At 41.1% G+C, this 23600-nt stretch overlaps 1 protein-coding gene across 2 annotated transcripts in view; it reads left to right on the top strand.

Moving 5' to 3' along the window:
• Window positions 1-9041: 9041 nt before the first annotated feature.
• The window catches only part of NOTCH2 (notch receptor 2), a 150299-nt gene continuing 135740 nt past the window's right edge, over window positions 9042-23600 (top strand). For both annotated transcript variants that reach the window (XM_045544826.1, XM_045544827.1), the window contains exon 1: window positions 9042-9471. In XM_045544826.1, coding sequence (XP_045400782.1) covers window positions 9399-9471 — 73 coding nt within the window. In that variant the 5' untranslated portion in view covers window positions 9042-9398. The remainder of the gene's footprint in view (window positions 9472-23600) is intronic.

Below are 23600 nucleotides of genomic sequence, written 5' to 3' on the forward strand. Positions count from 1 at the left end.
ATATATATCTCATGACATTTATTTTATTGTGTTGTATTGTTTTGGTTTACTATCTGCCTCCCCTACTTACTAGAAGCTCCTCAGGAGTAGGGACTTCCTTGTCCATCTCTATTTCCACATTGTTCACATAGTAATTGCTCAATAAATGCAAAGAGAGGAAGTTTTAGTGGGTTGAGAAGTAAAAATAGCAAAGGATAAACTACTCTTTTAGGAGTTTTGGGAGTGAAAGGAAAGATAAATTTGAAATATAAATAGAAGTATAGTAGGAAGTGTGTGTGTGTGTGTGTGTGTGCATGTGTGTGTGTCTGCGTGGCTGGAAGGAAATTGTTGGTAGAGGGGATTAAGCCAGTAGAGAGGGAGAGATGAATGATGAGCCAGTGGGAACCAGTGGATAATGAACTGCAAAATGGTTCTGGAAGAGGCAGAAGGGGATGAAATCAATGGTCAATGCAGAAGGATTAGCACTGAAAGAAGGAAAGGCTCTTTTCTCTGAGATACACGGAAAAGATAGAAAGGTGGGTGGATAAGAGATAAGTTGTGAGGTTGGGAGGAGAGAGGGTGGAGCTTTCTTGGACCGCCTGCCAGTAGAAATGGTGAGGGCTAGGAAAGTTTTTGCTGTGGGGGAGGTGATATTTGAACTAGGAGATGTCTTTAGTGAAGTAGGAAGTGAAGCCTTTTGCTAGGAAGGAAATGGGGGAACAGAAAGAGGGAAAGAGACTTCAGGAGAGCGGTAAAGGCTTGTAAGTGTCAGGGAGGGGTTAGAGAGCAGCAGCTGGGGATTTTTTTGGGCTGATCCATCTTCCTGACTCAAGATAAAGAAGAGCCTATCTATTTATCTAACTGTCTTTGGCAATAAAAGCAGTATGGGGGGATTTTCTCCAGGGGCTGTCTCTGCAATAAGATGCACAACTTCTGGATACAGCTTTCAGTATTAATATAGAAAGTATTCTAGCTCTATATATCAATTAATGCTGGAATATTCTAGAAATGATAACAATGCAATATACAGTAAGAATGTACAACTAAGGAAAATGTTTACGATCTATGAATTACCTGAGAAAGCAGGATAAAATCTACATGTATGCCTTGATTACAACTCTGTAGAAATATACATATGAAGAACAACTGAGCAAAACACACCAAATGCTATCAGTAGTAGTACTGTAGGTCATTTTTCCTTTAATTTTTAAATTGACGTTTTTGTGTTCATAATTAAAGTTAGGGGTGACAGATAGAACTGGTTCTTTCCTTACTGGCTTTCTCTTTTTATTAGGAACACTTAGAAGAGTATTTCAAAATAAAAAGTTGCAATGTGGAGCCAATCAACAGAACTGTTTGACCTTCTCCCATGTGAGGGGCAGAAGCAGGAAAAAAAATCCTTGAGTTGCCCCAGAGCTGGAGGCTGACAAGCAAGAGATTGGGTGCCATGCTGTAAGGAAGCACAAAAGAGGTATGTGCCCAAGCCCTGGTCTCACAATAAACTTGGAAGAGTAGGCTTACAACAAATGATTAGAGGACAACTTACTCAGTGCTCAAGCAGGTCATCTAAACAATGGATGGGATAGGATCTCTGAGGCAGATAACTGTCAGCAGGCAGTCCCATGCAGAGGTCAACTGCATGCCATTGGGGTTGACCAGATGGACCTGGGCTGAAATCTCTGTGCCCCTGCTTAGCAGCTGTGCAGTCTTGGACAACTTTCTCTGTCTGTGAAGTAGGAATAACAATCCCTGCTCATGAGTTGGTTGGAGTATTACAAACGATAAGGCAGGTAGAGAGCTCAAGACAGCATTTGACACCCAAAAGCACTCCATAAATATTTACTGCTATTATCATTATTGTTGTTATTATCTATGAATATTTATGACAGGGGAACTGATTTGGACTTGGGGCACATTTAATTCTTTGGAGGGAACTCAGGGAGGTGTCCTGAGGGCCATTCTCTCTCCCTGCTGGAACTATGCTGTGGGCTCACCGCAGGCCTTCAGGAGGGGAGAGGGAGATGTGCAAGAGGGAACTTTTGCTAGTGTTTGTGCTACTTCCCCACTTCTAACAGGTGCATGGTACTCCAGAGCACCCTTTCACCTTCCTCTCCCACTCTTCTGTTCTGTTTTTCTTCTCTTCGACTCTTTTACTTCCCTTTTCTCCTCAAAACCCCAAGTGGTGGATGAGTAAGGAACTACACCACCTTTTACATGTTCTAAGTTTGCCGTTTTTGAAACCGAAAGGTTGTCTTCTAATTCCTGCACTTACAGTTTACATAAGTCTGTGTTCACTCTGTTTCTTCCTTTAATTTTAAAATATCTATTTCCCTAGCCATTGTCTACAGTAAATACCCTCAAATGATAGTCATTGGTAGAGAGACGAGGATTCCAAGCCATAAGAGTTCAATTAAGGAAGGCTCTTTTGAGTTAACTGTATCTTTCAAAAGAAACGAACAGAGGTGTGAATTGTCTGCATGGCTCTTCTCGGCAATGAAGTGTCCCTTCTGCACTCAGATACAGATCTTCATGGAGGAAACATTCTCTGTCTTACTAACATCTGTTCTCTTCCTGCTTAGACTGTTAGTGTTATAAGAGGGAAGGAGTCAAAGGTTGGGGAAAAAGAAAAGATTGGATTAGTGGTCTGAGCAAGTGGAAAAAGCAGTCATATTACATTATTCTTAACAGAGATCAGAATGGTTAAAAACAAAAACAAGTTGGTATCCTGGATATTCAGGTACAACCACCCCTTACCTGCCGATTCCTATTTCACATTCCATTCCACATTAACGAATAATAATAATGATGTACTTTCGGCTTTATCAGAAACCCAATTTGCATATTTACAGAGTCATTATCTTCAGCATCAGATACCCGGTCTGAGCCCAGCAATTATTACCACTGCCTCTTTGCACACATTAGCAAACATACACACCAATGATTTGTACTTTCCTATAAAATTACTCTTTCCCTTTTAAGAGTGTTTTCAGAAGCAAACCCTATCGTTAAGGCCATGTATGCTTCCATTATAAATACCTGTTGCCAGCCATTAATTATCTCCTGATGAATTACTTACTTAGAAGGAGATTTTTTTGTGCTTACTTTAAAACATGGGATTTCTCCTCTTTACTTTTGATGCCCCTGCTTCATACTTAGTTAACCATTTCGAATTCCACATAATAAGAAAATGTTCCCTTTTCTTCTGCTTCAGAGGAATTAGATGTGATCTGTACCCAGATGTCATGAAGATCTTCTGTATTTTAAGGTGGAAATTTTCTGTGTGCCTGGACCTCACTTCTCAAGAATTTCTTGGTTAATCATGGAGGAAGAATATAAGAATGTAGGTAGAAACAATTGAATAGTCTCTGAGAACAAATGTCCTAACATTCATAAATATTCAGAATTGCATAACCATTTTAGTGACTGAAGCACTGAGACTAATCCAATAATATTGTGGTTTGATAATTACACAGTTGTGGATTTATGATGCTCTTGAATTGGGGAGATGTCTTGGTGCATACAGGTCAACCCTTTCATACATCATTATATATGAAAAGTACACACCCACTTAGGAATTGAAGTGTAATACCTCCTAGCATAAGGTACTTAAGAGAAGTTTTTAAGTCAGGTAGCGAAAAAAGTGAGCATTCCTATACTAATTTTCCTGCTTATCTCATGGACAGCAGAGGATTTTGGAATCCTGGTCAAGTTTTAGAGGTATCATTTTTCATAGAGGACAAGCACATGAAGAATAGGTCATTACACAGGGAGAATCTTAAATTTTCTTCTCTTTATCATCAATTAAATAGAGATAATCACATTTGTAAAAGGGCAAAAATACATCAAGAAACCCAAATTACAAATCAGTTATACCCTTAATTAAAGCAGAGACAATTGGGTGTAGGCTTAGTGGAAGGGTCTGACTGGTTCCTCATTCTCACAGCTAGTTTGAATCTTGAGGTTAATTCCTGCCTTCTAGAACTTGTCTTGTGTTTGGCTGAACTTTGTGGACCTTTCATAGCATGGGTCCTTTTTGAGCACTTACTCTACGCAAGACAAAGAACCAACTACAGTGGAGTTTACAAACATGAATAAGGGATGAATAAGAATTGGTTCTTGTCTTCACGTGGTTACAATCCAGCTGTATAGGCCACCTCAGTTCATTTCTTGCAGGCTGGGGACGGGATGAAATGAAAGTGGCCTCAAAATTAATCACAGTGCTCTCTACTTTCCTGTAAAGCCCTATGCTTTACCCCTTTTGTAGTCTTGTTATTTGTATGTGGGCTCCCTCAATGCACTGTGATCCCTAAGGAGCAGGGGCTGGATCTTAGTTATATCTGTATTGCCACAGAGTCAAGCATGTGCTTTGTAAAGAGCAGGCTCCCAAAAAATGTTTTAAAAGAAAAGAATGCATTCACTTGTTTAAGTTTCCTAATTACAGTGGGTCAGCTTGTTCTGTACTAATATGGGAGTGACAAGAAGCTGGTGGGCCTCTGCCCATAGGTCCCCACACTAAATATCATCTTGAAGTTCTTCACACTGTTGCACCAAGGTGGAGTGGAATGAGATGGAACAAGAAGTCAGAAACTGTGGGATTTTTATCTCAGGTCTGTCACTAATTACTTATTTAACCTTGGACAAGACACTAAAACTCTATCTCAGTTTCTTGATCTGTGAAATGGGGATACTAATGACTGGCCTGCCTATTTCCCACGATTGCTATTTCGCACTATCTCACTGAGGATCCAATGAGATAATATACTTAAAAGTGTTTTGGAAAGTCTAAAGCACTGCACAAATGAAAGGCATTATTAAAAGAAATCTTCCTTTTAATTCCAGCTTCCACAAACATCTCATCACATGTCCTTGGGTTCGTGGGTTATGTGGCAAGATATGTGGAGTGGCTCAGCCTATGCTTGGTATCTACCCCAGAACATCTTCTTCATCATCTCCAAGACATCTAGACATTCTTCCAGTCTTGCATCTCTTCCCAGTTTACATAGATAAGTATGTTCCTCGTTCAACATTCATTTAAAACCTGTCATTGAGCACTTATATACACTACTATGCTAGAAACTGGGGCAAAATAAAAGAATAAGACAATCTCTGCCCTTGAAGGCTTTTATAGCTTGTCAGAACAAGTAAGTGCCCAATCCTGCATTTGTTTGGGGAGGCAATTTTATGTTTATTTTAATTATTAATAGTATAGATATATATGTATATTTTTAGTTTTGACTAAAACTAAAACTATTGGTAGTCCTTATTCAAGTTTTTCTACTGTTAATAGTTTTTGGATTTTAATTGTGGAGATTGGGAATTTTTTTTCAGATGAAAGTTTGTGGGATCCCATTTTTCTTTTTATTAGTGCAGCTATGGAACTTTAAGGCATAACAACAGCTGTGATTCATTATAGGACCCCCCTGAATATTTTCTTGCCAATTTCTCTTATAAAGTAGGATTTGCTTTGACTAGAATCACTGTCCTTGGGGAAGACCATTCCCCAATCCAGTTGAGCAATTAAACTGGCTAGGTACATTTGGGGCTGACATCTTCAGGCAGATCCTGGCATTTCATGTGCTTAGCTGCTGCTCAAGTTTTGAGACACCACCACAAGTTCCCCTGGCTTCTGATAGGGACCAGGGAAATAGTCACCTAAATGCAGAGTGAAATTTAGGCTTAACTTTGGGGAAAGGCCAGTTGCAAGAGTGCAATGCCACATTGCTAATCAATCAGGCTACTCTGAACTCTCCCTAAGGCAGTCAACAGCCACTGCTGTTACTCCAGCAGTTTCCCCTTCCAGCTATCTATCCAGTACTTGAGAAACTGTACATCTATTTTAATAACGTTGTCATAGCTGCAGTCACTTCTGGAGTTGCTCTTTGGGGATAATTCTTCTTCTCTTGCCTACATATTTCCTCTACTAAATCTCCCCTTTCCCCCTATCTTTCCTACATCTAGGAATGGCCTCATCATGCCTCAAGGTACTGAGGTCACTGCGGATTCCTTGATCTACCGTTCGTCTCTCACCTATGCAGTTACTAGTCTTAGGAGCCAGTGCTCATCTTTTCTGCATTCCCACAGCCCCTGACTAAGTCCTTATCATCCCAGTTCAGGGAAGAAGCTCTGATTTCTATTGTTTACCTGCCTCCATACATGTTTTTCCCATGCCTGGAACAACCTTAAACCTCTAAACATGAGAAATCTCCTCTTTTCTTCACTTGATTAAATTAGTCTTTCGGTCCTCCAATTATTAGTCCAGCTGTTGAGTTCTTCCTGGAAGCCTTCCCTGACTACCCTGGGCTGAGACAGAGTCCTCAGACCCACAGGATCTGAACTGTCAGTTCAAGTGTCCTCTCTTTCTTTATCCCTCAGCTTCTTGCACAGGATCCGGCCCATGGTAAATAGTCACTAAAATGCTAGTTGATGGGTTGGACTTGCTTGTTCTCATCTCTTAGTCTTTGCTGATTCTAATTTCTTCCCTTGATTTTCCACTCCTTTTTTGTTTTGTTTTTACCAGTTTATATCCATAGCGTCCTTCAAAACATGTCTTTCAAAACATTTCTTCAGTCATAGCCTTCTCCTACTTCCATTCATAACATGTGAACCTATGCAATAAGTTTAACATTGTAACAAATTCAACAAAAGTTATATGTGAATGTAAGAGCTGCTGTCTTTAAAACAGTCACCTTGAGAAACTGCACATCTATTTTAATAATGTTTTCATAGCTGCGGTCACTTCTGGAGTTGCTCTTTGGAGATAATTACCTTAAACCCTTCTGAATCTATTGTAATAGTGACAAATCTGATCTTTGTTGGTGATTTTTCAAATTTTTCTATAGCCAAGTCACGTGAACTATCTTTAGTAAGTAAAGAGGATGATCAAACTGGTAACAGTTTGGGGGACAACAACTAAAAAGCAATGTTATTATCTTTCTCTGAACGTATTTGCACAAGAGAAATTCCAAAACTATTTCTGACTAATTATGTGATTTTTGAAAAGAGTTTCTAGCATCCCAGGATGACTACTCTCGATATGGTACTTGCTTATCTGTTTTAAAGAGCTTATTAAAATATAGTTTGGGGACATTATAGGCCTATGCTCATACTGACTTGCACTTGTTTAGTGTTGTTTTACATTCTAGTTCAACATCTACCATGTGATATGTGCTGGGGATGAACAGGCCATGGTCCTTGCCCATAAGGACCGCCTAATCTAGTTGAGAAAATAGAAATACAAAAAATCCTGTGTGAAAAATAGATATCAGTGTAAGATAAAGAAGCAGTACAGTGTTGGAACTGTCTGTTAGGGTTAGGAATTTGGTACAGTGTTGGCAAAGCCTTCTAAGGACTGAAATATGAGTGATGATCAGAAGTTCATCAAGAAGAGGAGAGAAGGAGAGGAGGAGGAGTTGTTCTAACCCAAGGGATTAGAAGGTACAGAGACTGAAACAGCAAGATATGTTTGGGGAATCTCAAGTCGTATAATACTGTTACTGTGTGACATTAGCAATGGGGACAGGGAGGACTGGAGATGGGGCCCAGTGAGGGAAAAGCCTTTTTAGAAGTTTGGACTTTATCCTATAGGAGTTAGGAAAAGGCTCTGTGGGTAGAATTTCCCATCCCAACAGGATTGTAAACTCCCACATCCAATTAGTCACAATAGGTTTTGCTCCAACTCCCACCCTCAATTTTGTTTTCCAAGATTGTCTCATAGCCAGCCCTCTGACATCTGCCTCATTAGTTCAGGCCTTCGTCACTCCATGCCTGGATTGTTTCACAAACTCCTGACTGGTCCTGGGGTTCCAGTTCACTTCTTGCTCCTGACAATCAATTTTGTACAGGATTATCAGAGCGGTCTTCCTTTCCATCAAGTCTAACCCCTCTTCAAAAACCTTCAGTAGTTTTCTGTGACCTGAGAGAAAACTGCCTCCCCATCTTTTCAGCTTACCATTCAAAGTCTGCATAATCTGTTTGCAACACCCTTTTCTCCTTCCCTCCCCTCACTGCTAACCGTGCCAGAACTCATTTACTTATTCCCTTGTCTCTACCTTTGCTTTTATGGTGGTTCTCCTCTGGAATGACAGGCCCACACAACTTCTGTTGTTGTTAATTTCAGCTCTTTTCTTAGAAGCCCACTTGTACCCAGGCCTGGTCACATGCTCCACTCTCCTGCCCTGGAAGTAGCTACTCTTCTGGTTATATTCTCTTACTATATATATGCATCCACAATTAATTTACAGCATTGTTTTTAAAAAATTAAATATACGTAAATGGTATACTTTATGTCTCCTTATGCAATTAGTATTTTCACTATCATTCGGTTTTTAAGATTTATCCAAATGAAGTCTTTTCAACTATCGTATTGCATTTCATTTTATAATGCAATAATATTCATCCATTCCTCTAAGCGTGGGCATTTAGGTTGTTCTTAATTTTGGGCTATTACAATGTGACAATGAATATTCTTCGATGGTCTCCTTGTCTTATGCAAATTTTACGGACTTTTCGAGATCTTGCCTTCATCCCAGTTACTCCGTGAAAGCCTTCCCTGAATCCCTAGCCCGCTGCAGCAAAGTCAAGGTCTTCGAAGTAGCCTGTGCATCTTTGGTATTCCCCTGTGCCGAGCACATTGCTACGCAAAGTGAGGCGCCTCCGAAATATTTGCCGAACGAATGAGCGAACGAATGAATGAATGATGCAGCACAATCCGGGCGATAGCTCTGTTTCTTTTAAATGGACTTTGGCGCCTCAGCCCCCATTTCCTTCTTTGACAGCACTAGTCATTCGACCGCATTCCTCTAGTTAGCAGGGCAGTGTGTGGATGTGTGGGTGTGCGGGGGCGACACCGATCTCACTAGACGAGGGCCGCCTCTCTGGGCAAGTTCACGATCCCGGCAAACCCCAGCGCTTGAAGTTCCGAGCCCCAACCCCCGCCCCCCGCCCCCGGGTGGGGTAGGGCCCCGCTCGCCGCCGCAGCGCGGAGCTCGGCACGCCGGCCCGAGGCGGGTCGGGGAGGGGGCGTCCGCCGACTCGTAGTGGATCCCTCCGCGCGGAGCTCGGCCGGCGCTTCTTCCTGCGGGAAACCCCTGGGTGCCCAAGGCGGCGCGGCCGCGGCGACAGAGGGGCGGGACTTGCGGTGGGAGGAGGCGGCCGAGGCGGAAGGACACACGAGGCTGCTTGGCTGCACACCCGAGAAAGTTTCAGCCGAGCTTCGGGCGGCGGCCGAGGCGGCGGCCGAGGAGCGACGGGCTCGGGCTGCGGGGCGTCGAGGCACTTAAGCCTGGGCTTTGGGCGGTAGCGCCAGGCGTGAGCCGCAGAAGCAGAAGGAGGGGAGGACAAGGTGGGGCTCCTGTGTCGGGACCCCCTCCCCATGTGGATCTGCCTGGGCAGCGGCGGCGGCGGAGGAGGCGACCGAGAAGATGCCCGCCCCGCGCCCCGCTCCGCTGTGGGCGCTGCTGGCTCTCTGGCTGTGCCGCGTGGCCCCCGCGCGTGGTGAGTATCGGGCTGCCCCCCGCGCCCCCGCGCCCGCCTGGCCGGCCCCCTGGGGCGACCCTGCCCTTCCGTCCCTCTCTGCGCGCGAGGCCCGGCTCGGCCGCCGGCGCGGAGTGCGGCCGCTGAGTTCCCGAAAGTCTGGACGTCGCCGGGGCCCCGCTCGTGGCCGGCCCCTCCCCCGCGCGCCCCGCCGCCTCTGCGCCCCGCGGCCCCCGCACGCCTCCTTGGCCGGAGTGTCAGAAACCCCCTTTTCCGAGGACTTGAGTTCGGGGAGTTAGTTGGGCAGTGTGGCCTTCAGCTTCGGCGTCTCAGGGGCCGAGGGCGAGCGGCCCGCGGGGACCGTCGCCGGCCCGGATGGGCTGAGCGGAGGAACGGCAGACCCCGGCGTGGAGAGCGCGGGGCAGGGCCTCCCAGCCCAGCCGCCCGCACCTCCACGGCCGGACTTGGCTTTGCCGAAGGGAGGCTCGCACAGCCTGTGTGTGTGTGGGGGGTCTGGTCTGGATGGGGACGGGGCTTTGCGGCTCGCCTGGGTTTGACACTCCGACCGGACCGACGGTCTCGATGGGCGGGTGTGGTGCTGGTGTCTTTGAAAGGTGGAGGCACGAGCGGCGGGGAAACTGGAGCGGCTGCATGCTGAGGCACATGATTGAAAAATCTCAACTGCTGTTATTCTTTCCGAGGCGCGGAGCTCTGGTGCTGTTGCAGTGTGTGTCCAGACTCAGGAATGTGGTGTGACGATCACCAACTCCTCCAACCTGGCAGCAGCGTTTGCTGCTCTTTTGGCATGGCTGGGGGTGGGGCAGGGGCGGGTGAGGAAAAGTTGGATACGTTAATTCAAAGCGCTTCCTTAGAAAGCCTCTTTATGGTTGGATATTTCCAACAGTCTTTCAGAACACGGTTGGAACAAGGAAAGGAAATCGAATCGAATCATGCCTTACCCATCCCACCCACTCTTTTAGATTCTGAATTTCTTCAGACTGTTTAGTAGGAAGAGGTTGGGCTTTGGAGCCCTGCGCTGTAATCCTGGCTTCAAATCTCTGCTGTACTAACTCACCAATAAAATGGGAATGAAATTACTCAGCTAGTAGGATTAATTTGAAAACGTATGTTAAACCTATGGCACTCAAAAGGTGTTCAGAAAGTCCTTTCAGGGCAGGGACTGTGTTTTATTCTTTATGAAATCTACTCTTCCAGTAGGATGATGCTTTGTGCATGTTTGTTGAACTGAAAGGAGCCCTTTCTTTTCCTGGGCCTAATCTGAAGAAAGATTTTGCCTTTACCAAAAAACTAGTACATGAACTACATCTCTTTTCAGAGAAAAGGTTAAGAAGATGATGAGCTTCAGAAAAATATGGTCTTTGTTCATTGTTAATAGGCAGTGGATATGCCAATCACAGATGTGTAAAAAGAGAACAAAGTTGTTTATCACCTGAAAACAGTACTGGGTTGTTCAGCACCAACTAGATACTTCTTCGAAAGTTCAAATTTCATACATCTCTAGGTGTAAGAATTTCAGAAGTGGAATAGGAGGCTTTGTGATGATGAAACAAAATTGTTGTTTCTGAAACAGTTAATTAAGAGCATATAATGGTATTTTTGCCTTTGCTTTTTCTTTGAGTGAAAACTTTACTGTAAGTGTAGATTTAAGACACAGAGGAGTCTAATCAATGAGAGTTCTGAGGGTTGCAATCCTTGCTCTACCATTAACTTGTAGTAAATAACTTAATTTTATGATCTGGAGTCTCCTCACCTATGAAATAGGACTAAAGGAATAACCTACTTTAGAGAGTTGCCAGAGTTGTAAGAAATATTAAATATGATTGTAAAGTGATTTGCAAAATTAAGTGTTAAATGATAAGACTGATGTCAGAAGTGGGATTACTCTGACACATAGGGCTTGTTTTACCCTAGTACCTCAGTGCAGAAAACTATGAGTTACTGCTATTAGTAGCTAGCTTTTAAGAAGTGAAGTTGAGTGTTAGGTTGGCTCAAAGAATAGGATTTAGATATTTTGATTTTTAGACAGGTGTTCTTTAGATGCTAAACTACTGCAATAGAAGAGATTAAAAAGTCTGTTTCTTGGTACAGATCTTAAATCTTCTCAGAGTCTAGCAGTGAAGGCGTCTTGAATCCTCCTAATTTATTATTGTGTTTTGCCAGGGTACCAATTATAACACCCTTTCAAACTTTTGAGTGTTCCTGTGTTTGGCTTGTGGCCAGTTGTTAATTTAAACATCACTGAGTCCTAAGGCAAGGAGCTGTCAGCCCATCTGTCTGATTGTCTAAACAGCTATCCAGGACCACCCCTTGCTCCTTGTTTTCTTTTGCTTTGCAATGGGAAGTGACTCCCTGATTTTTTTTGCTGCCTGCTAGATAATTTCTCAGTTGAATTCTTCTCTTGCTTTTTAAAAAAATCACAAAGAACAATTGTTTTTTTCTTTTATATGGAGATGAAATTTACCCTAAAACTATTTTGCCCTTTTCTTTCTTCTTCTTTCTGCATTATTGTTACTCCTTTTCTTGGGTGGAGTGGAGGAGAGTGATTACTTCTGCTCTCTCTCATTTTTCCCTATGTTTGGATTTTTAAGATATTTACCCACATCTCCTTGGCATCTCTTTGTCCCATTCCCACTCTGCTGCTTCTCCTGTAGGCTTCTGTGGCATAGAGGAGCAACTTTTGGTTCACCTGGATTATAGTTGCTGACTTCAGGACCTTTAGAGAATGTTTAAATTCAGTGGGATATGCTTGGATGCTTCAGAGCAGCCTTACAATACATTTTAAAAATATCACACCCACAGAAATTCTATTTTGCCCACAAAATTTGCATTGATCTAGTTCCCACTCTCTGATGCCATTCCTAGTGATCCTGCTTTCTGGCCCTTCCATTGTAGTAGAACACAGCTCTGTCCTGGCTGCATCAAAATTAGCTGGGGTGATTCTTGGACTCGAAACCCAGGGATTCTGATACAGCAGGTCTGAGAGTCCATATTTTTCCAAGGTTTATAGGTGATTCTGACATAGTAACATAGGTGGAACACACTGATTATGTAAATTTTTTGTCTTTAGGTGTGTATATGGGGTTTTTCCTTCTAAATTTCAGTAATTTCCATAATGAACCTAACCTTAGCCATTCCAATATTTAATGATTCTAACTCTCAAGGAGTTTTAAAGTTGCTAACATAAAAGCTATGGAACATAATGTCATTTCTTTTGTTCATTTGGGTACAATGAGTCTCCATTATCTCTTTAAAGGGCCTCATATATTTGAATGATATTATAAATTCCCCTCCCCTTTTCTTCTATTGTCTCTTTTTCCTTAGGCATTATTCATATATGTCATTTTTGGAACTTTTATTTGTAATGGTTTTAGAGAAAAACATTCCAAGGTGTGATTTGAATGATAATATAATAAGAGATTTTTGGCCAGGTGTGGTGGCTCACACCTGTAATTCTAATACTTTGGGAGGCTGAGGCGGGAGGATTGCTTGAGGTCAGGAGTTCAAGACCAGCCTGAGCAAGAGTGAGACTCTGTCTCTACAAAAAAATAGAAAAATTAGCCAGGCGTGGTGGTGCAAACCTGTAGTCCCAGCTACTCAGGAAGCTGAGGCAGGAGGATTGCTTGAGCCCAGGAGTTTGAGGTTGCAGTGAGCTACAATGATGCCACTGCACTCCGGTGTGGGGGCAGTGGGGAAGCGGGGAATAGAGTAAGAGCCAGTCTCAAAAAAATAAAAAAGATTTTTACATCATCTTTATATTGCATTTATACTCCATATTTAAGTGCTTCCTTTCTTGAGATCTCTATCTGAATGCCAAAACTTGAACTATTCATTTTCCTTCCACCTTTTCCTAATTATCCTTCTCCTGTCTTCTTCCTTTTCTCGGTAAATGACTTGAAACCAAAAGGATTTCTTTTCTTCTACTTTTCTTTCTTCATCAGTCTCCTATATGTGTAGTATTTTATAGAGATAACTGGAAGAGGAGCCAGAAGGCCAGAATTCTCCTCCAGGTCTGTTACTAATTGGTTTTGTGACCTTGTAGGAGAGGCACTGTTTTGGCCTCCACTTTCTCATGTACTTTGTCTGTGGTCACAGAACCAATGAGAGTTGAGACTAGAATTTCTCTCTACTGGTTCTCAGTCCAGTGCCTCACCCCTCTCCACACTGCTTCTGTCTCATGTACAAATGATCTTATGTACACAAAACACCTATAACATCCTCAAGTGCTTATCGTTAATGTGTACATGAGGAAAAGAATTGTATCTTTTAATTTATGTGTTTAATGCTCATACCCCTACCCCTGTACTTGGCATAGTGCCTTGACATCTAATAGGCACTCAATAAATATTTATTCAATTGAACAATTACTTTTAGTCATTTTCTTGTTCTGGAGTACTATGGTACTCCCAGATGTTTTTGAAATAGTGTTTGCAAGAATTATTTCTTGCCTTACACTTGGGGAAAAACCAAATTTTTCCCATCCCCAGAAATTTTATTTAAACTTGCCATTTTGAATTTCTTTGTGTGTGGGGTTTCTTTTTTTCTTTTTTTTTTTTCTGATCACTTCTGCAATTTATAAAGGTCACTGTGACTTTGGAATCTAACTTCAAAGGCGCTGGCATCCACCCCCTGCCTCTCACTCAAATTTGCTCTACTGCTTCCTGTATTACTATATTACTAGGCCAGCAATTTCTATTATTGTATTTACAGTTGCCACATCTTATTGTAATTTTGTCATCTTAGGGACAAGTCATTTTTGGAATACTGTTTTTAAAGTTAGAGTTAACTAAATTTATGTTTGTTTTGATGAACTTTTTTGACATTTTTCATTTTGGGCTGGATATTGCAAACTTACACTGAGAGAATATGTACATTTAGTAAAGTACATTTGTTTTTTTCCCACCAAGACAGTTCCCCAAACATCCTACCAACAAAAACTAAAGGCGAGAGATGGTAAATAAATAATCTGAGAGAATCCCATAGTGTGTGAGCTGTCTCTGCCACAGATTTTGCTCCTTGGGGGCAGAGACTATGCTACACACATCCCTTCTCTGTGCTACAGAACTTGTCTGGAATGTGCCCAACATTCAGAGTCAACAAAGTAGCAGGTCTTGGTCACAGTACCTGTGACTCTTGCTTTGCCACTTTTGGGACATTCTGTAGGAGAGGCTGATGATGAGTCTGGGTGTGTCTCTATGCCCTTTATTCCTTTGAAGAGATAGGATCAGTTGAAAGCTGTCCACACCTACAGACTTGTATGCTATCCCTTTTTAATAATTAAGGAGTGGCTGAAATTTTTCTCTTTGTTGTCTTATGCATTGGCAGGCACTTTAAAATTCATCTAGTCCTTCTATCCCACCCCGTGCTGCATCTGATCCTTTTACAATGTCTCCTGGTCAAGAGATAGCATACCTTCTCTCTGCTTGAACACCTTTTGTGGTAGATAGCTCCCTGCCTCCAGAGGCAATTTATTCCATCTTTGGCCAGCTCTAATTCTTAGAAAGATCTTATATTCAGCTGTAATCTGCCTCCTTATGACTTATACCCATTAAGATCTCTTAGGGATTTGTCTCACAGAGCACTGTGTGGGTGACAGGGATCCAGAAGGGGTGCTTATGTGTACCCGCTACTGAATGGACACTCATCCCTCCATTTAAGGAGTGAAATCCAGTGAGGAGCGTGAAGACCATCCCTGTGGTATGATTGCCTGGGTGAACCATCTTTGCCTTGGATGTTTCATACCTCCCTGCCTGGGTGGACGTTGGTGGGAGGAAAGAATTTGTGGAGCAGTATTTCCCTTACCTCTCTTATGATAAGAAGAATACCTTTATGTTCTGGAGATTCTGATTCAGTGGGTCTAGAATTGTGTCTGGGAATTTGTATATTTAAGAAATAGCCAGGGCTGGGTGCGGTGGCTCACGCCTGTAATCCTAGCACTCTGGGAGGCCGAGGCGGGTGGATTGCTCGAGGTCAGGAGTTCGAGACCAGCCTGAGCAAGAGTGAGACCCCCATCTCTACTAAAAATAGAAAGAAGTTATATGGACATCTAAAAATATATATAGAAAAAAATTAACCGGGCATGGTGGCACATGCCTGTAGTCCCAGCTACTCGGGAGGCTGAGGCAGAAGGATTGCTTGAGCCCAGGAGTTTGAGGTTGCTGTGAGCTAGGCTGACGCCACAGCTCTCTGGCCAGGGTGACAGAGCGAGACTCTGTCTCAAAAAAAAAAAAAAAGAAAAAAAAAAAAGAGTCCGGGCGTGGTGGCTCATGCCTGTAATCCTAGCACTCTGGGAGGCTGAGGCGGGTGGATCGCTCGAGGTCAGGAGTTCGAGAGCAGCCTGAGCAAGAGTGAGACCCCGTCTCTACTAAAAATAGAAAGAAATTATCTGGCCAACTAAAAATATATATAGAAAAACTTAGCTGGGCATGGTGGCGCATGCCTGTAGTCCCAGCTACTCGGGAGGCAGAGGCAGTAGGATCGCTTGAGCCCGGGAGTTAGAGGTTGCTGTGAGCTAGGCTGATGCCACGGCACTCACTGTAGCCGGGCAACAGAGTGAGACTCTGTCTCAAAAAAAAAAAAAAGAAATAGCCAGGTGATTCTTATATTAGGGAAGTTTTAGGATCACTGTAGAGTGAATCTGGGGAAGGTCAAGGTTTTTTTTGTTGTTGTTTTGGTTTGGTTTTTTGTTTGTTTGTCCTTTGACAGTGCTAGCGATGAGTTACTTTAATTGGGTCCTGTGGTCATTTTTATCCCCTTGAAAGTGCCTGCTTCTTGCTGAATGCCTAACTTACTATAGAGAAGGAAGTGGCTCTTGTATAAGGACAGTAAAGTTGTTTGTTTTGTCTCTCTCTTTTTTTTTTAATCTGCTAACTGTCCTATGTTGTAGGACTTCCGTTTGTGTCATGGATGACTTTGGTGGAAGCCTCTTTATCTTTCCATCAGAGTATTGCTTGAGATGCTAGAATGCATAGGAGTTCGCAGCCTTTTTGGTGCCCTCTAAAGAATTCTGTCCTCAGTCCTTGTGAATGATGCTTCCTTTGAGGATGTCTGTTTGTTAACTCATGAACACATATCTGGTGTCAGGAATTTCCCTCAGATGTGTTACTGTGAAGAGATAAAAGGTCACTCGTTTCAGGCAATCCTGCTTTTGGGGTGTCTAGGCTGCTGCAGCAAATGGAATAAGGAAGGGAGGATAAAGGAGGAATCTGGGGCCTCTTGAGCAAAACAGAGCAGTCTGCAAGAAGGGACCCAGGATTGCTCCTCTTACAAAGACATGATGTCCTTGCAAGGGGAAGGAAGTGGCTTCAGGTCTGAAAGGATATGCTCATGCGCTTGGGACAGCACAGGCTGTGCAACATTCACTGGTGGTGGGAGGAGGCTTGCTATAGATCTGCTTTTTTCTCTCCTTTTTTTGAGGAGAATATTAGCTCTTTGGCAGAAAATACATTGTGGCCTTAAAAAGAAGAGTAAAGCCAAGAAAGGGGATGATAAGAACCATAGCTTGGAGTGAGAAAAGCAAAGAAATTTTTGTATTAATTAATTTATATATGTAAATATGATATTATACATTTCTGTATAATTCCCTGGTAGGATGCCTAGCTCTTGGCTCTAAGATTTATTATTTTTGTACCTCTGCTGTCTTAATGGTGTATTGGGGAATATTATGGTATGTTGTCACACTTAATTTGTGTATTTCCCTTGGCATCATGTGGTAGCAAGTACAGGGTAGTCTGCTCTTCTAGATGTGTGGGAATCATTGACCAAGTGGAAGATACGGTCCTGCCCCCAAGGATCTGACATCATCGTGGAGCCAAGACAGATGAGCACACAGACTGTATTATGAAATATAGTCATTTAGTCATTTATCTACAGTCTGTGAAAGCAGTTTCCTGCAGTCAGGGTGACTGAGAGCTGTAGGGTATAGGGGAGTAAACTTCAGGTCCTGATACTACCGGGGCACAGCGACCCCCAGCTCACCCTTGCTGGGCTTGTCTGCTGTTGTGAGCTGTCTGCCATTTTCTGCTTTCTTTGTTGTAATTTAGAAGTATCAAAATTTGAATTGGGGGAAAAGACAAAGATCCCTTTGTCTAGTGGGGGTGTAAATATAAATTTGGCACATGTTGTGGTGTCTATTATGTTTATTAGTGGGTTTGTGGCAAGAGAGACAGCTGTGTTCTTAGTCCTGGATGCCAGGCTTGATCTAGGACAAGTTAAGGTGGAAATATCTTCATTGGAAGATCCAGTTCTCCGTGGCAATAGCTGAAGGAACTTCTTGTCACAGCCAGGCAAGGACTGAAGTGTAGTGTGGTCATGCCCAGCGTTGCTGCCTCAGGTGGCATTGATTAATCATACTAACATCTCCCTCACCCTTTTGTACTTGTCTTGGCAAAACCCTGTTCTACTAGCTCCTCAAACATTTGGGCTTTGCTAGTTATGATTGAACAAGTTCTTGGGGGGTCATTTTGCTGTTCCTTGCCCCTCTTGAACTTCAGGCCAGCTACCTTGGTCCAGCTGTGGTACCCTTGGTCTTCAGGCCAGGCAGTGAGGGGCCTGGGTCTCTCTTCCCATTGTAGACTGAAGCACCTTTCCCTGGAAGCCTGCCTAGGGCAGTTTCTGGTCTCCAAGTCTGTTCCTTTTGCAGGATATTGGCTGCTGGGCAGGGCAGTAATTCTGGCTTCTTTGAATACATCAGCTAAACATCATGCCAAGTTGGACTCATTATACGCAAAGACAGGTTGGATCTATGGGTGTTGCAGAACCTGTTTCTGGGTTAAGAGTAGCTCTCTCACCCTTCTATATGTTTATTCATATGAAGAGAATGTGTGTGTATTTTGTGAGGTAAGGAAAACATGATGGTAATATTATGATTGGAGTCAGATATTGTCTCCTTAATAATATGTTGCTTTTAACAAACAGCGTTCCTTTAAAATGCAATTTTGCTTGCTGAATAAGGTGTTATACAAGAAGCTGAGGTTATATTCTAAAGTAAACTGCCTTGTTCAGAAGCAGGTGCATTTTTAAGTTGTTGTTTGCTTCATTTTTATTCTTATTCTTTGTGTGTGTGTGTGTGTGTGTGAGAAGATTCTGAAAGGGTTTTAAGCCTTGAACATTTTCAATAGTCTATTTTAACTGGTACCTAGCAGGGAGAGATTGCTCTGTTGGTATATTTTTCTGACATTCAAATAAGAATAATTGAATGCTGTCTACTTACTCTATTCTGTTGGGTTTCTAAATATGAGTAGTCACAAAACTAGATAGTGCTAATGTGTTAACTTTTATAAATGGTTAATGTGGTAAGCTCTGCAAAGACACTTTTGCTTAATTCTCTGCTCTCACATGCTTTTGTTCAGAAAGTGTTTTGACTTAATTGAAGTTTGAGGGCATGTATATTTTGATTATTACTTTTTATTATGTTTTCCTTTGTTGTGAACATGACTTCATTTATTTGTTAGATCTTCTTTAATTAGAAACATTAAGGACATTTACTTTATGTTGTCATTTAAAGTACGTTTCTAATCTTTATGAAGATTTTTAGGGAAAAGACCATATCTCTAAAGATTTGAATCATGCAAATCTTTGACATTATGTTACTATTTAAAGTAAGTAATAATATATATAGTGGCTCCTGTAACATATACTTTCTAAGAGATGTAAAGAAAATTGCTGTAACTAAAAACAAACATTGTAACAGTTTAAGGTAGGTTTACACAGCAACAGAATTATTTCTTATATTTACACACAATTAACTTATATTTATACTTTGTGATTTTCTCTGGCACCTTTACAAGATTTTTTTTTTTTTGGTAATAAAAAGTAGTTATATTTAAAAGTGGTTAAGGATATTTGAAAAATCTAGAAAAGTATAAGAAAAATATTCACAATCATGCCATTGTTAATATTTTAGTATACATTTTTGGTATTTTTTCCCTTGATTTTTGATTCATATATATACAATTTTCTGTTCTTTCTTTAATTATTATAAATATTTTTCATATTTTCAATCATTTCTTATAAATTTAATTTTAATGGTTAAATGGTATTCTAATTAATAGGTTTACTATATTTTGACCACTCTCCATTCGTTGCATATTTGGTTGGTTCTAGCTCTTTTTTTTTCTTATAGAAATGACATTGATCATCTTTATACAAAAGAAATTCCCCTCTTTAGGATTTTAGCAATAAGCTAGATTTCCAGAAGAGAAATTACTATATCAAAGAGAGTGATGTTTAAAAATCAGGAAATAGGATTTTTTTTTTTAATTTTTATTTCAGGATATTATGAGGGTACAAACATTTTGTTTACATTTTATGTCTTTGCCTCACCCAAGTGAGGATTAGAGGTGTGCCTTTCCCCTCTACAATGCTCACCGCATTCATTAGTTGTAAGGAAATAGGATTTTTAAAAAAACAGGAAAGCATAAGAGAAAATTAAGATCTTCAGTAATCCCATCATCTCTAACCAAAACCCATGATTAACATTTCAATGGATTACAGACAGTTTTTTTCCTGTGTCTATTATTGTAATTGGGATTTAAAAAATACATACAGTTTTATTATCTGCTTTTCACCGCTTAAAATATTATGAACATTTCCCCACATATATAAGTATTCTTTAAGAATATGGTTTTAATGGCTTCATAGTGTTCTAGCTTAAGGATCCAATATGTTTCATCTAAACTGAAATCTATTTTTAGTTTGCAATTTTCATAATTGTAAATAATCGTGTAATGAACATTCTTATTTATAAATCTTGGTAGGAATATTTATTTCCTAACATAAACACCCAGAAGTCAAATTATTGTATTAAAGAGTATGGACCTCTCATATGGATTTTGATTCATACTGTCAAATTCCTTTCCATATGGTTTGATCAAGTTATACTTTCATTAGCAGAATATGAGACTGTCAATGTTTCCAACCATTGTCAACACTAGGTTTTATTTTTAAAACTCTTTACTATTTGATAAGTGATAAAAGTTACTTCATCTTAATTTGCTTCTCTGATTATAGTGATGTTGAATGTTTTTTCATATCCTCAGTGGTCATTTGTATTGCCTTTTCTTTCTGCTTATTTATTTTGATAAATTTTATCTTTTACTCATCATGATATTCACTTTTTTGGTTACTGATTTGAAAGCTCTTTAACTATTAAGGGTATTGGTACTTTATCTTAAATATGTCCCAATATGTATGCAGTAATTAATTAGCAGCACATAATATCAGAGTGCTGTCAACATTGATATAAAAATTGTTCATTTGATAGGTTAATTTTTTTATCTTTTGATTTATAATGAGCTTGGTCAATTTTCAATGTATTTGTTAACTGGTATTTTCTGTAGCTACTTTAAAGTTCTAATCTGACTGTATCATAAACCAACATACTGTCAGTTGTTATGTGCCCAGGAAATGTACATTTACTTTAATACTTAAAAAAAAAAAAGATGTTGGAGGAAAACAGTATATTCTGGAGCCAAATATGTAATTTTAGGTGGGTGAGGGGTAATCTGCTACTGTCCTGTCTTCCTTAAGCATTTAACACCCCTGAAAGGCAGGACTAATGCTGTGTCCACTATGCACTGCTTTTTTGACACTTTGACCTCATTGATTAGCCTGTACAGTGGTCTAGCCAGTCAGTTTGGACAGACAACAGGATGACTAAGGTTTCCGCCTCCTCCCCTCACCAAATTGATTAGTTGTAGGACAGAACTGACTGAAGCAACCTGTTGTTTTGGCACCCTGTGGACACCACCTGTTTCTTCCATTCCTCCTCCCTCCAGCCTCTGACTGCCCCAGTGCTGTGCTGTGTGCACAGTGGGTAGGAGATCAGTGTTGTTGCTGAAGAATGTTGCAATAAAGAAGAATAGATTGCTTTTTTCTAAGCCTGTGTGTTTTTAAGGCACCCCACTGCTTTTGGCATTCAGTGCTCCAGCTGAACTGCTCTGTGCTGAAGCCCTGCAGGTCTCAAGCGTTTGTTTCGGAGTAATTTCAGGCAATATGAATGCTTTCTTAAGTATCATTGGAATTTACTGGGCTGGTTGTTTGCCAGCTATTACCATATTTAGCTTGAGGAGACCTGGGGAATGAGGACATTTCTGACCAACCAAAGAAGGAAACCTCTCTGAAGGATTGCAACTTTTTTTATGAGGTAGTTTAGAGAATGCCAGTTAGACTGAGACTTGAGTTTGTGTCCACTAGTCTTTGTTTCTGGGCCTTCTTCACAAAATTAATTTAAGAATGGGAGAAGAGATTTGATAGTGAAGTTCTTTCTTACCCTAACGTCTAATACTCTTTCTGGGAGGAATTAAGAGAATTATTATGCCCAGATTGTGCACTGAGAGGATTAACCAGCAGGTGAAGCTGCTGATTAAAAACATAGGTTGATAAGTATTATTCTCATCTATCTCTGTTAAGGCTTATTAGAAATTTCTGCTTTGTCCTGGTCTCAATTTATTTTGGCTCAGCCCTGTCTCCACCCTACTTTTGGAACCTTTAGCCTTCCCTCTATGGCTTAACATTTCTCTGCCTCAGTTTTTCCATTTTAAAGATGAAGATAGTATTTGGAAGGACTGGTAAATACAATTAACATAAAAATTATTTTTATAGAATAAAACAACACCCAACATTTATATAGCAATTTATAGTTTACAAAATACTCTTACACAATTGCTTCCTTTAATCCTCACCTCACAGAACTTTGCTGGAAACTGAGCCTCAGAGGAGTTAGGTGGCCTGTTTAACATTGTTTACACCTAGATAATAAGTGACAGAACTGGGACTTAATTAAACTTGTGGTTTGATTTTTTAAAACATTAGCTTTTTTCTTTTTTAAAAAGAATTTGTTGAATTTTTACTATGTGTCCATCATTCTGCTGGGAGTTTTACATATAGTTCTTCAATTAATTTACATGGCCATCCTTTGGGGTAGACAGTATTTATCTCTATTACAGATAAGAACTTTGGAGCAAGTCATACGGTTAGTGAGAGATGAAGCCAGGATTCAAACCCTTGTCTGGCTCCAGAGCCTCTGCAGTCAGTCATGGTGGTTCACATACATTCATGTGGTTACACTTCACAACAATCCTGTGAGATAGGGGACAGGTAAATGGGGAAACAGGCTTGTAACATGCTCAGGATAATGCAGTTAGTAAGTGGTTTAGTTGAGATTCATAGCTAGATCTGTCTTTATCCATAACCGTCACTCATTCTAGTACACTGCAGGTACATGTTTTTATGATGAGATAACTGAATATTACTTCAAAAAACTACCTTATTGACTGATGCATTGATGGCCCTTGGCTTCTCTGAGTCGATTTCCATTACCAGGACAAGCAAATAGAATTTGGAGGGAGAGGAGCTGAATTCCCATTAAGGATGAGCCTTTAAGCTAAATGGCCATAGCGATGAACTTTTCATGAGGCTGCTCGCAAGAGCAGTGGTGCAACTCCTGTGGGCTCTGCTTGGAGACATTCCTGTTTGTATTTATGGAGACTTCTTTTTAAGAGAGAGATGTCAGTTTTTGGGAGGCAGGGGGAGAAAGTGGATATACTTACAAGCCTGGCTCGAAACTTACCAGCCCTGTGTCTTTGGGCAAGTTTCTTAAACACTCTGTTCCTCAATTTCATTATTGTTTATTTATTTTTTTTGAGACAGAGTTTCACTCTGTTGCCTGTGCTAGAGTGCTATGGCGTCAGCCTAGCTTACAGCAACCTCAAACTCCTGGGCTCACGTGATCCTCCTGCCTCAGCCTCCCAAGTAGCTGGGACTACAGGCATGCGCCACCACGCCCAGCTAATTTTTTCTATATATTTTTGGTTGTCCAGCTAATTGCTTTGTATTTTTTTAGTAGAAATGGGGTCTCACTCTTGCTCAGGCTGGTCTCGAATTCCTGAGCTCCAACAATCTGCCTGCCTCGGCCGCCCAGAGTGCTAGGATTACAGGCATGAGCTACTGCGCCCGGCCCGGTATTTTTAAAATAAGGATAGCAGTATTTAATTGTTGGGGTTGTTATGAAGATTAAATAAGCTAATATTAGATTCATTAGAGAATGCCTGGCAAATAGTAAGAGTGTGGTAAATATTAATAATATTATAGTTATCATTGTTGGTGGTATTATTTTATGTTGCACTATGGAC

The sequence above is a fragment of the Lemur catta genome, chromosome 3 (genome assembly GCF_020740605.2).
Source record: "Lemur catta isolate mLemCat1 chromosome 3, mLemCat1.pri, whole genome shotgun sequence".
Classification (NCBI taxonomy): Eukaryota; Metazoa; Chordata; class Mammalia; order Primates; family Lemuridae; genus Lemur; species Lemur catta.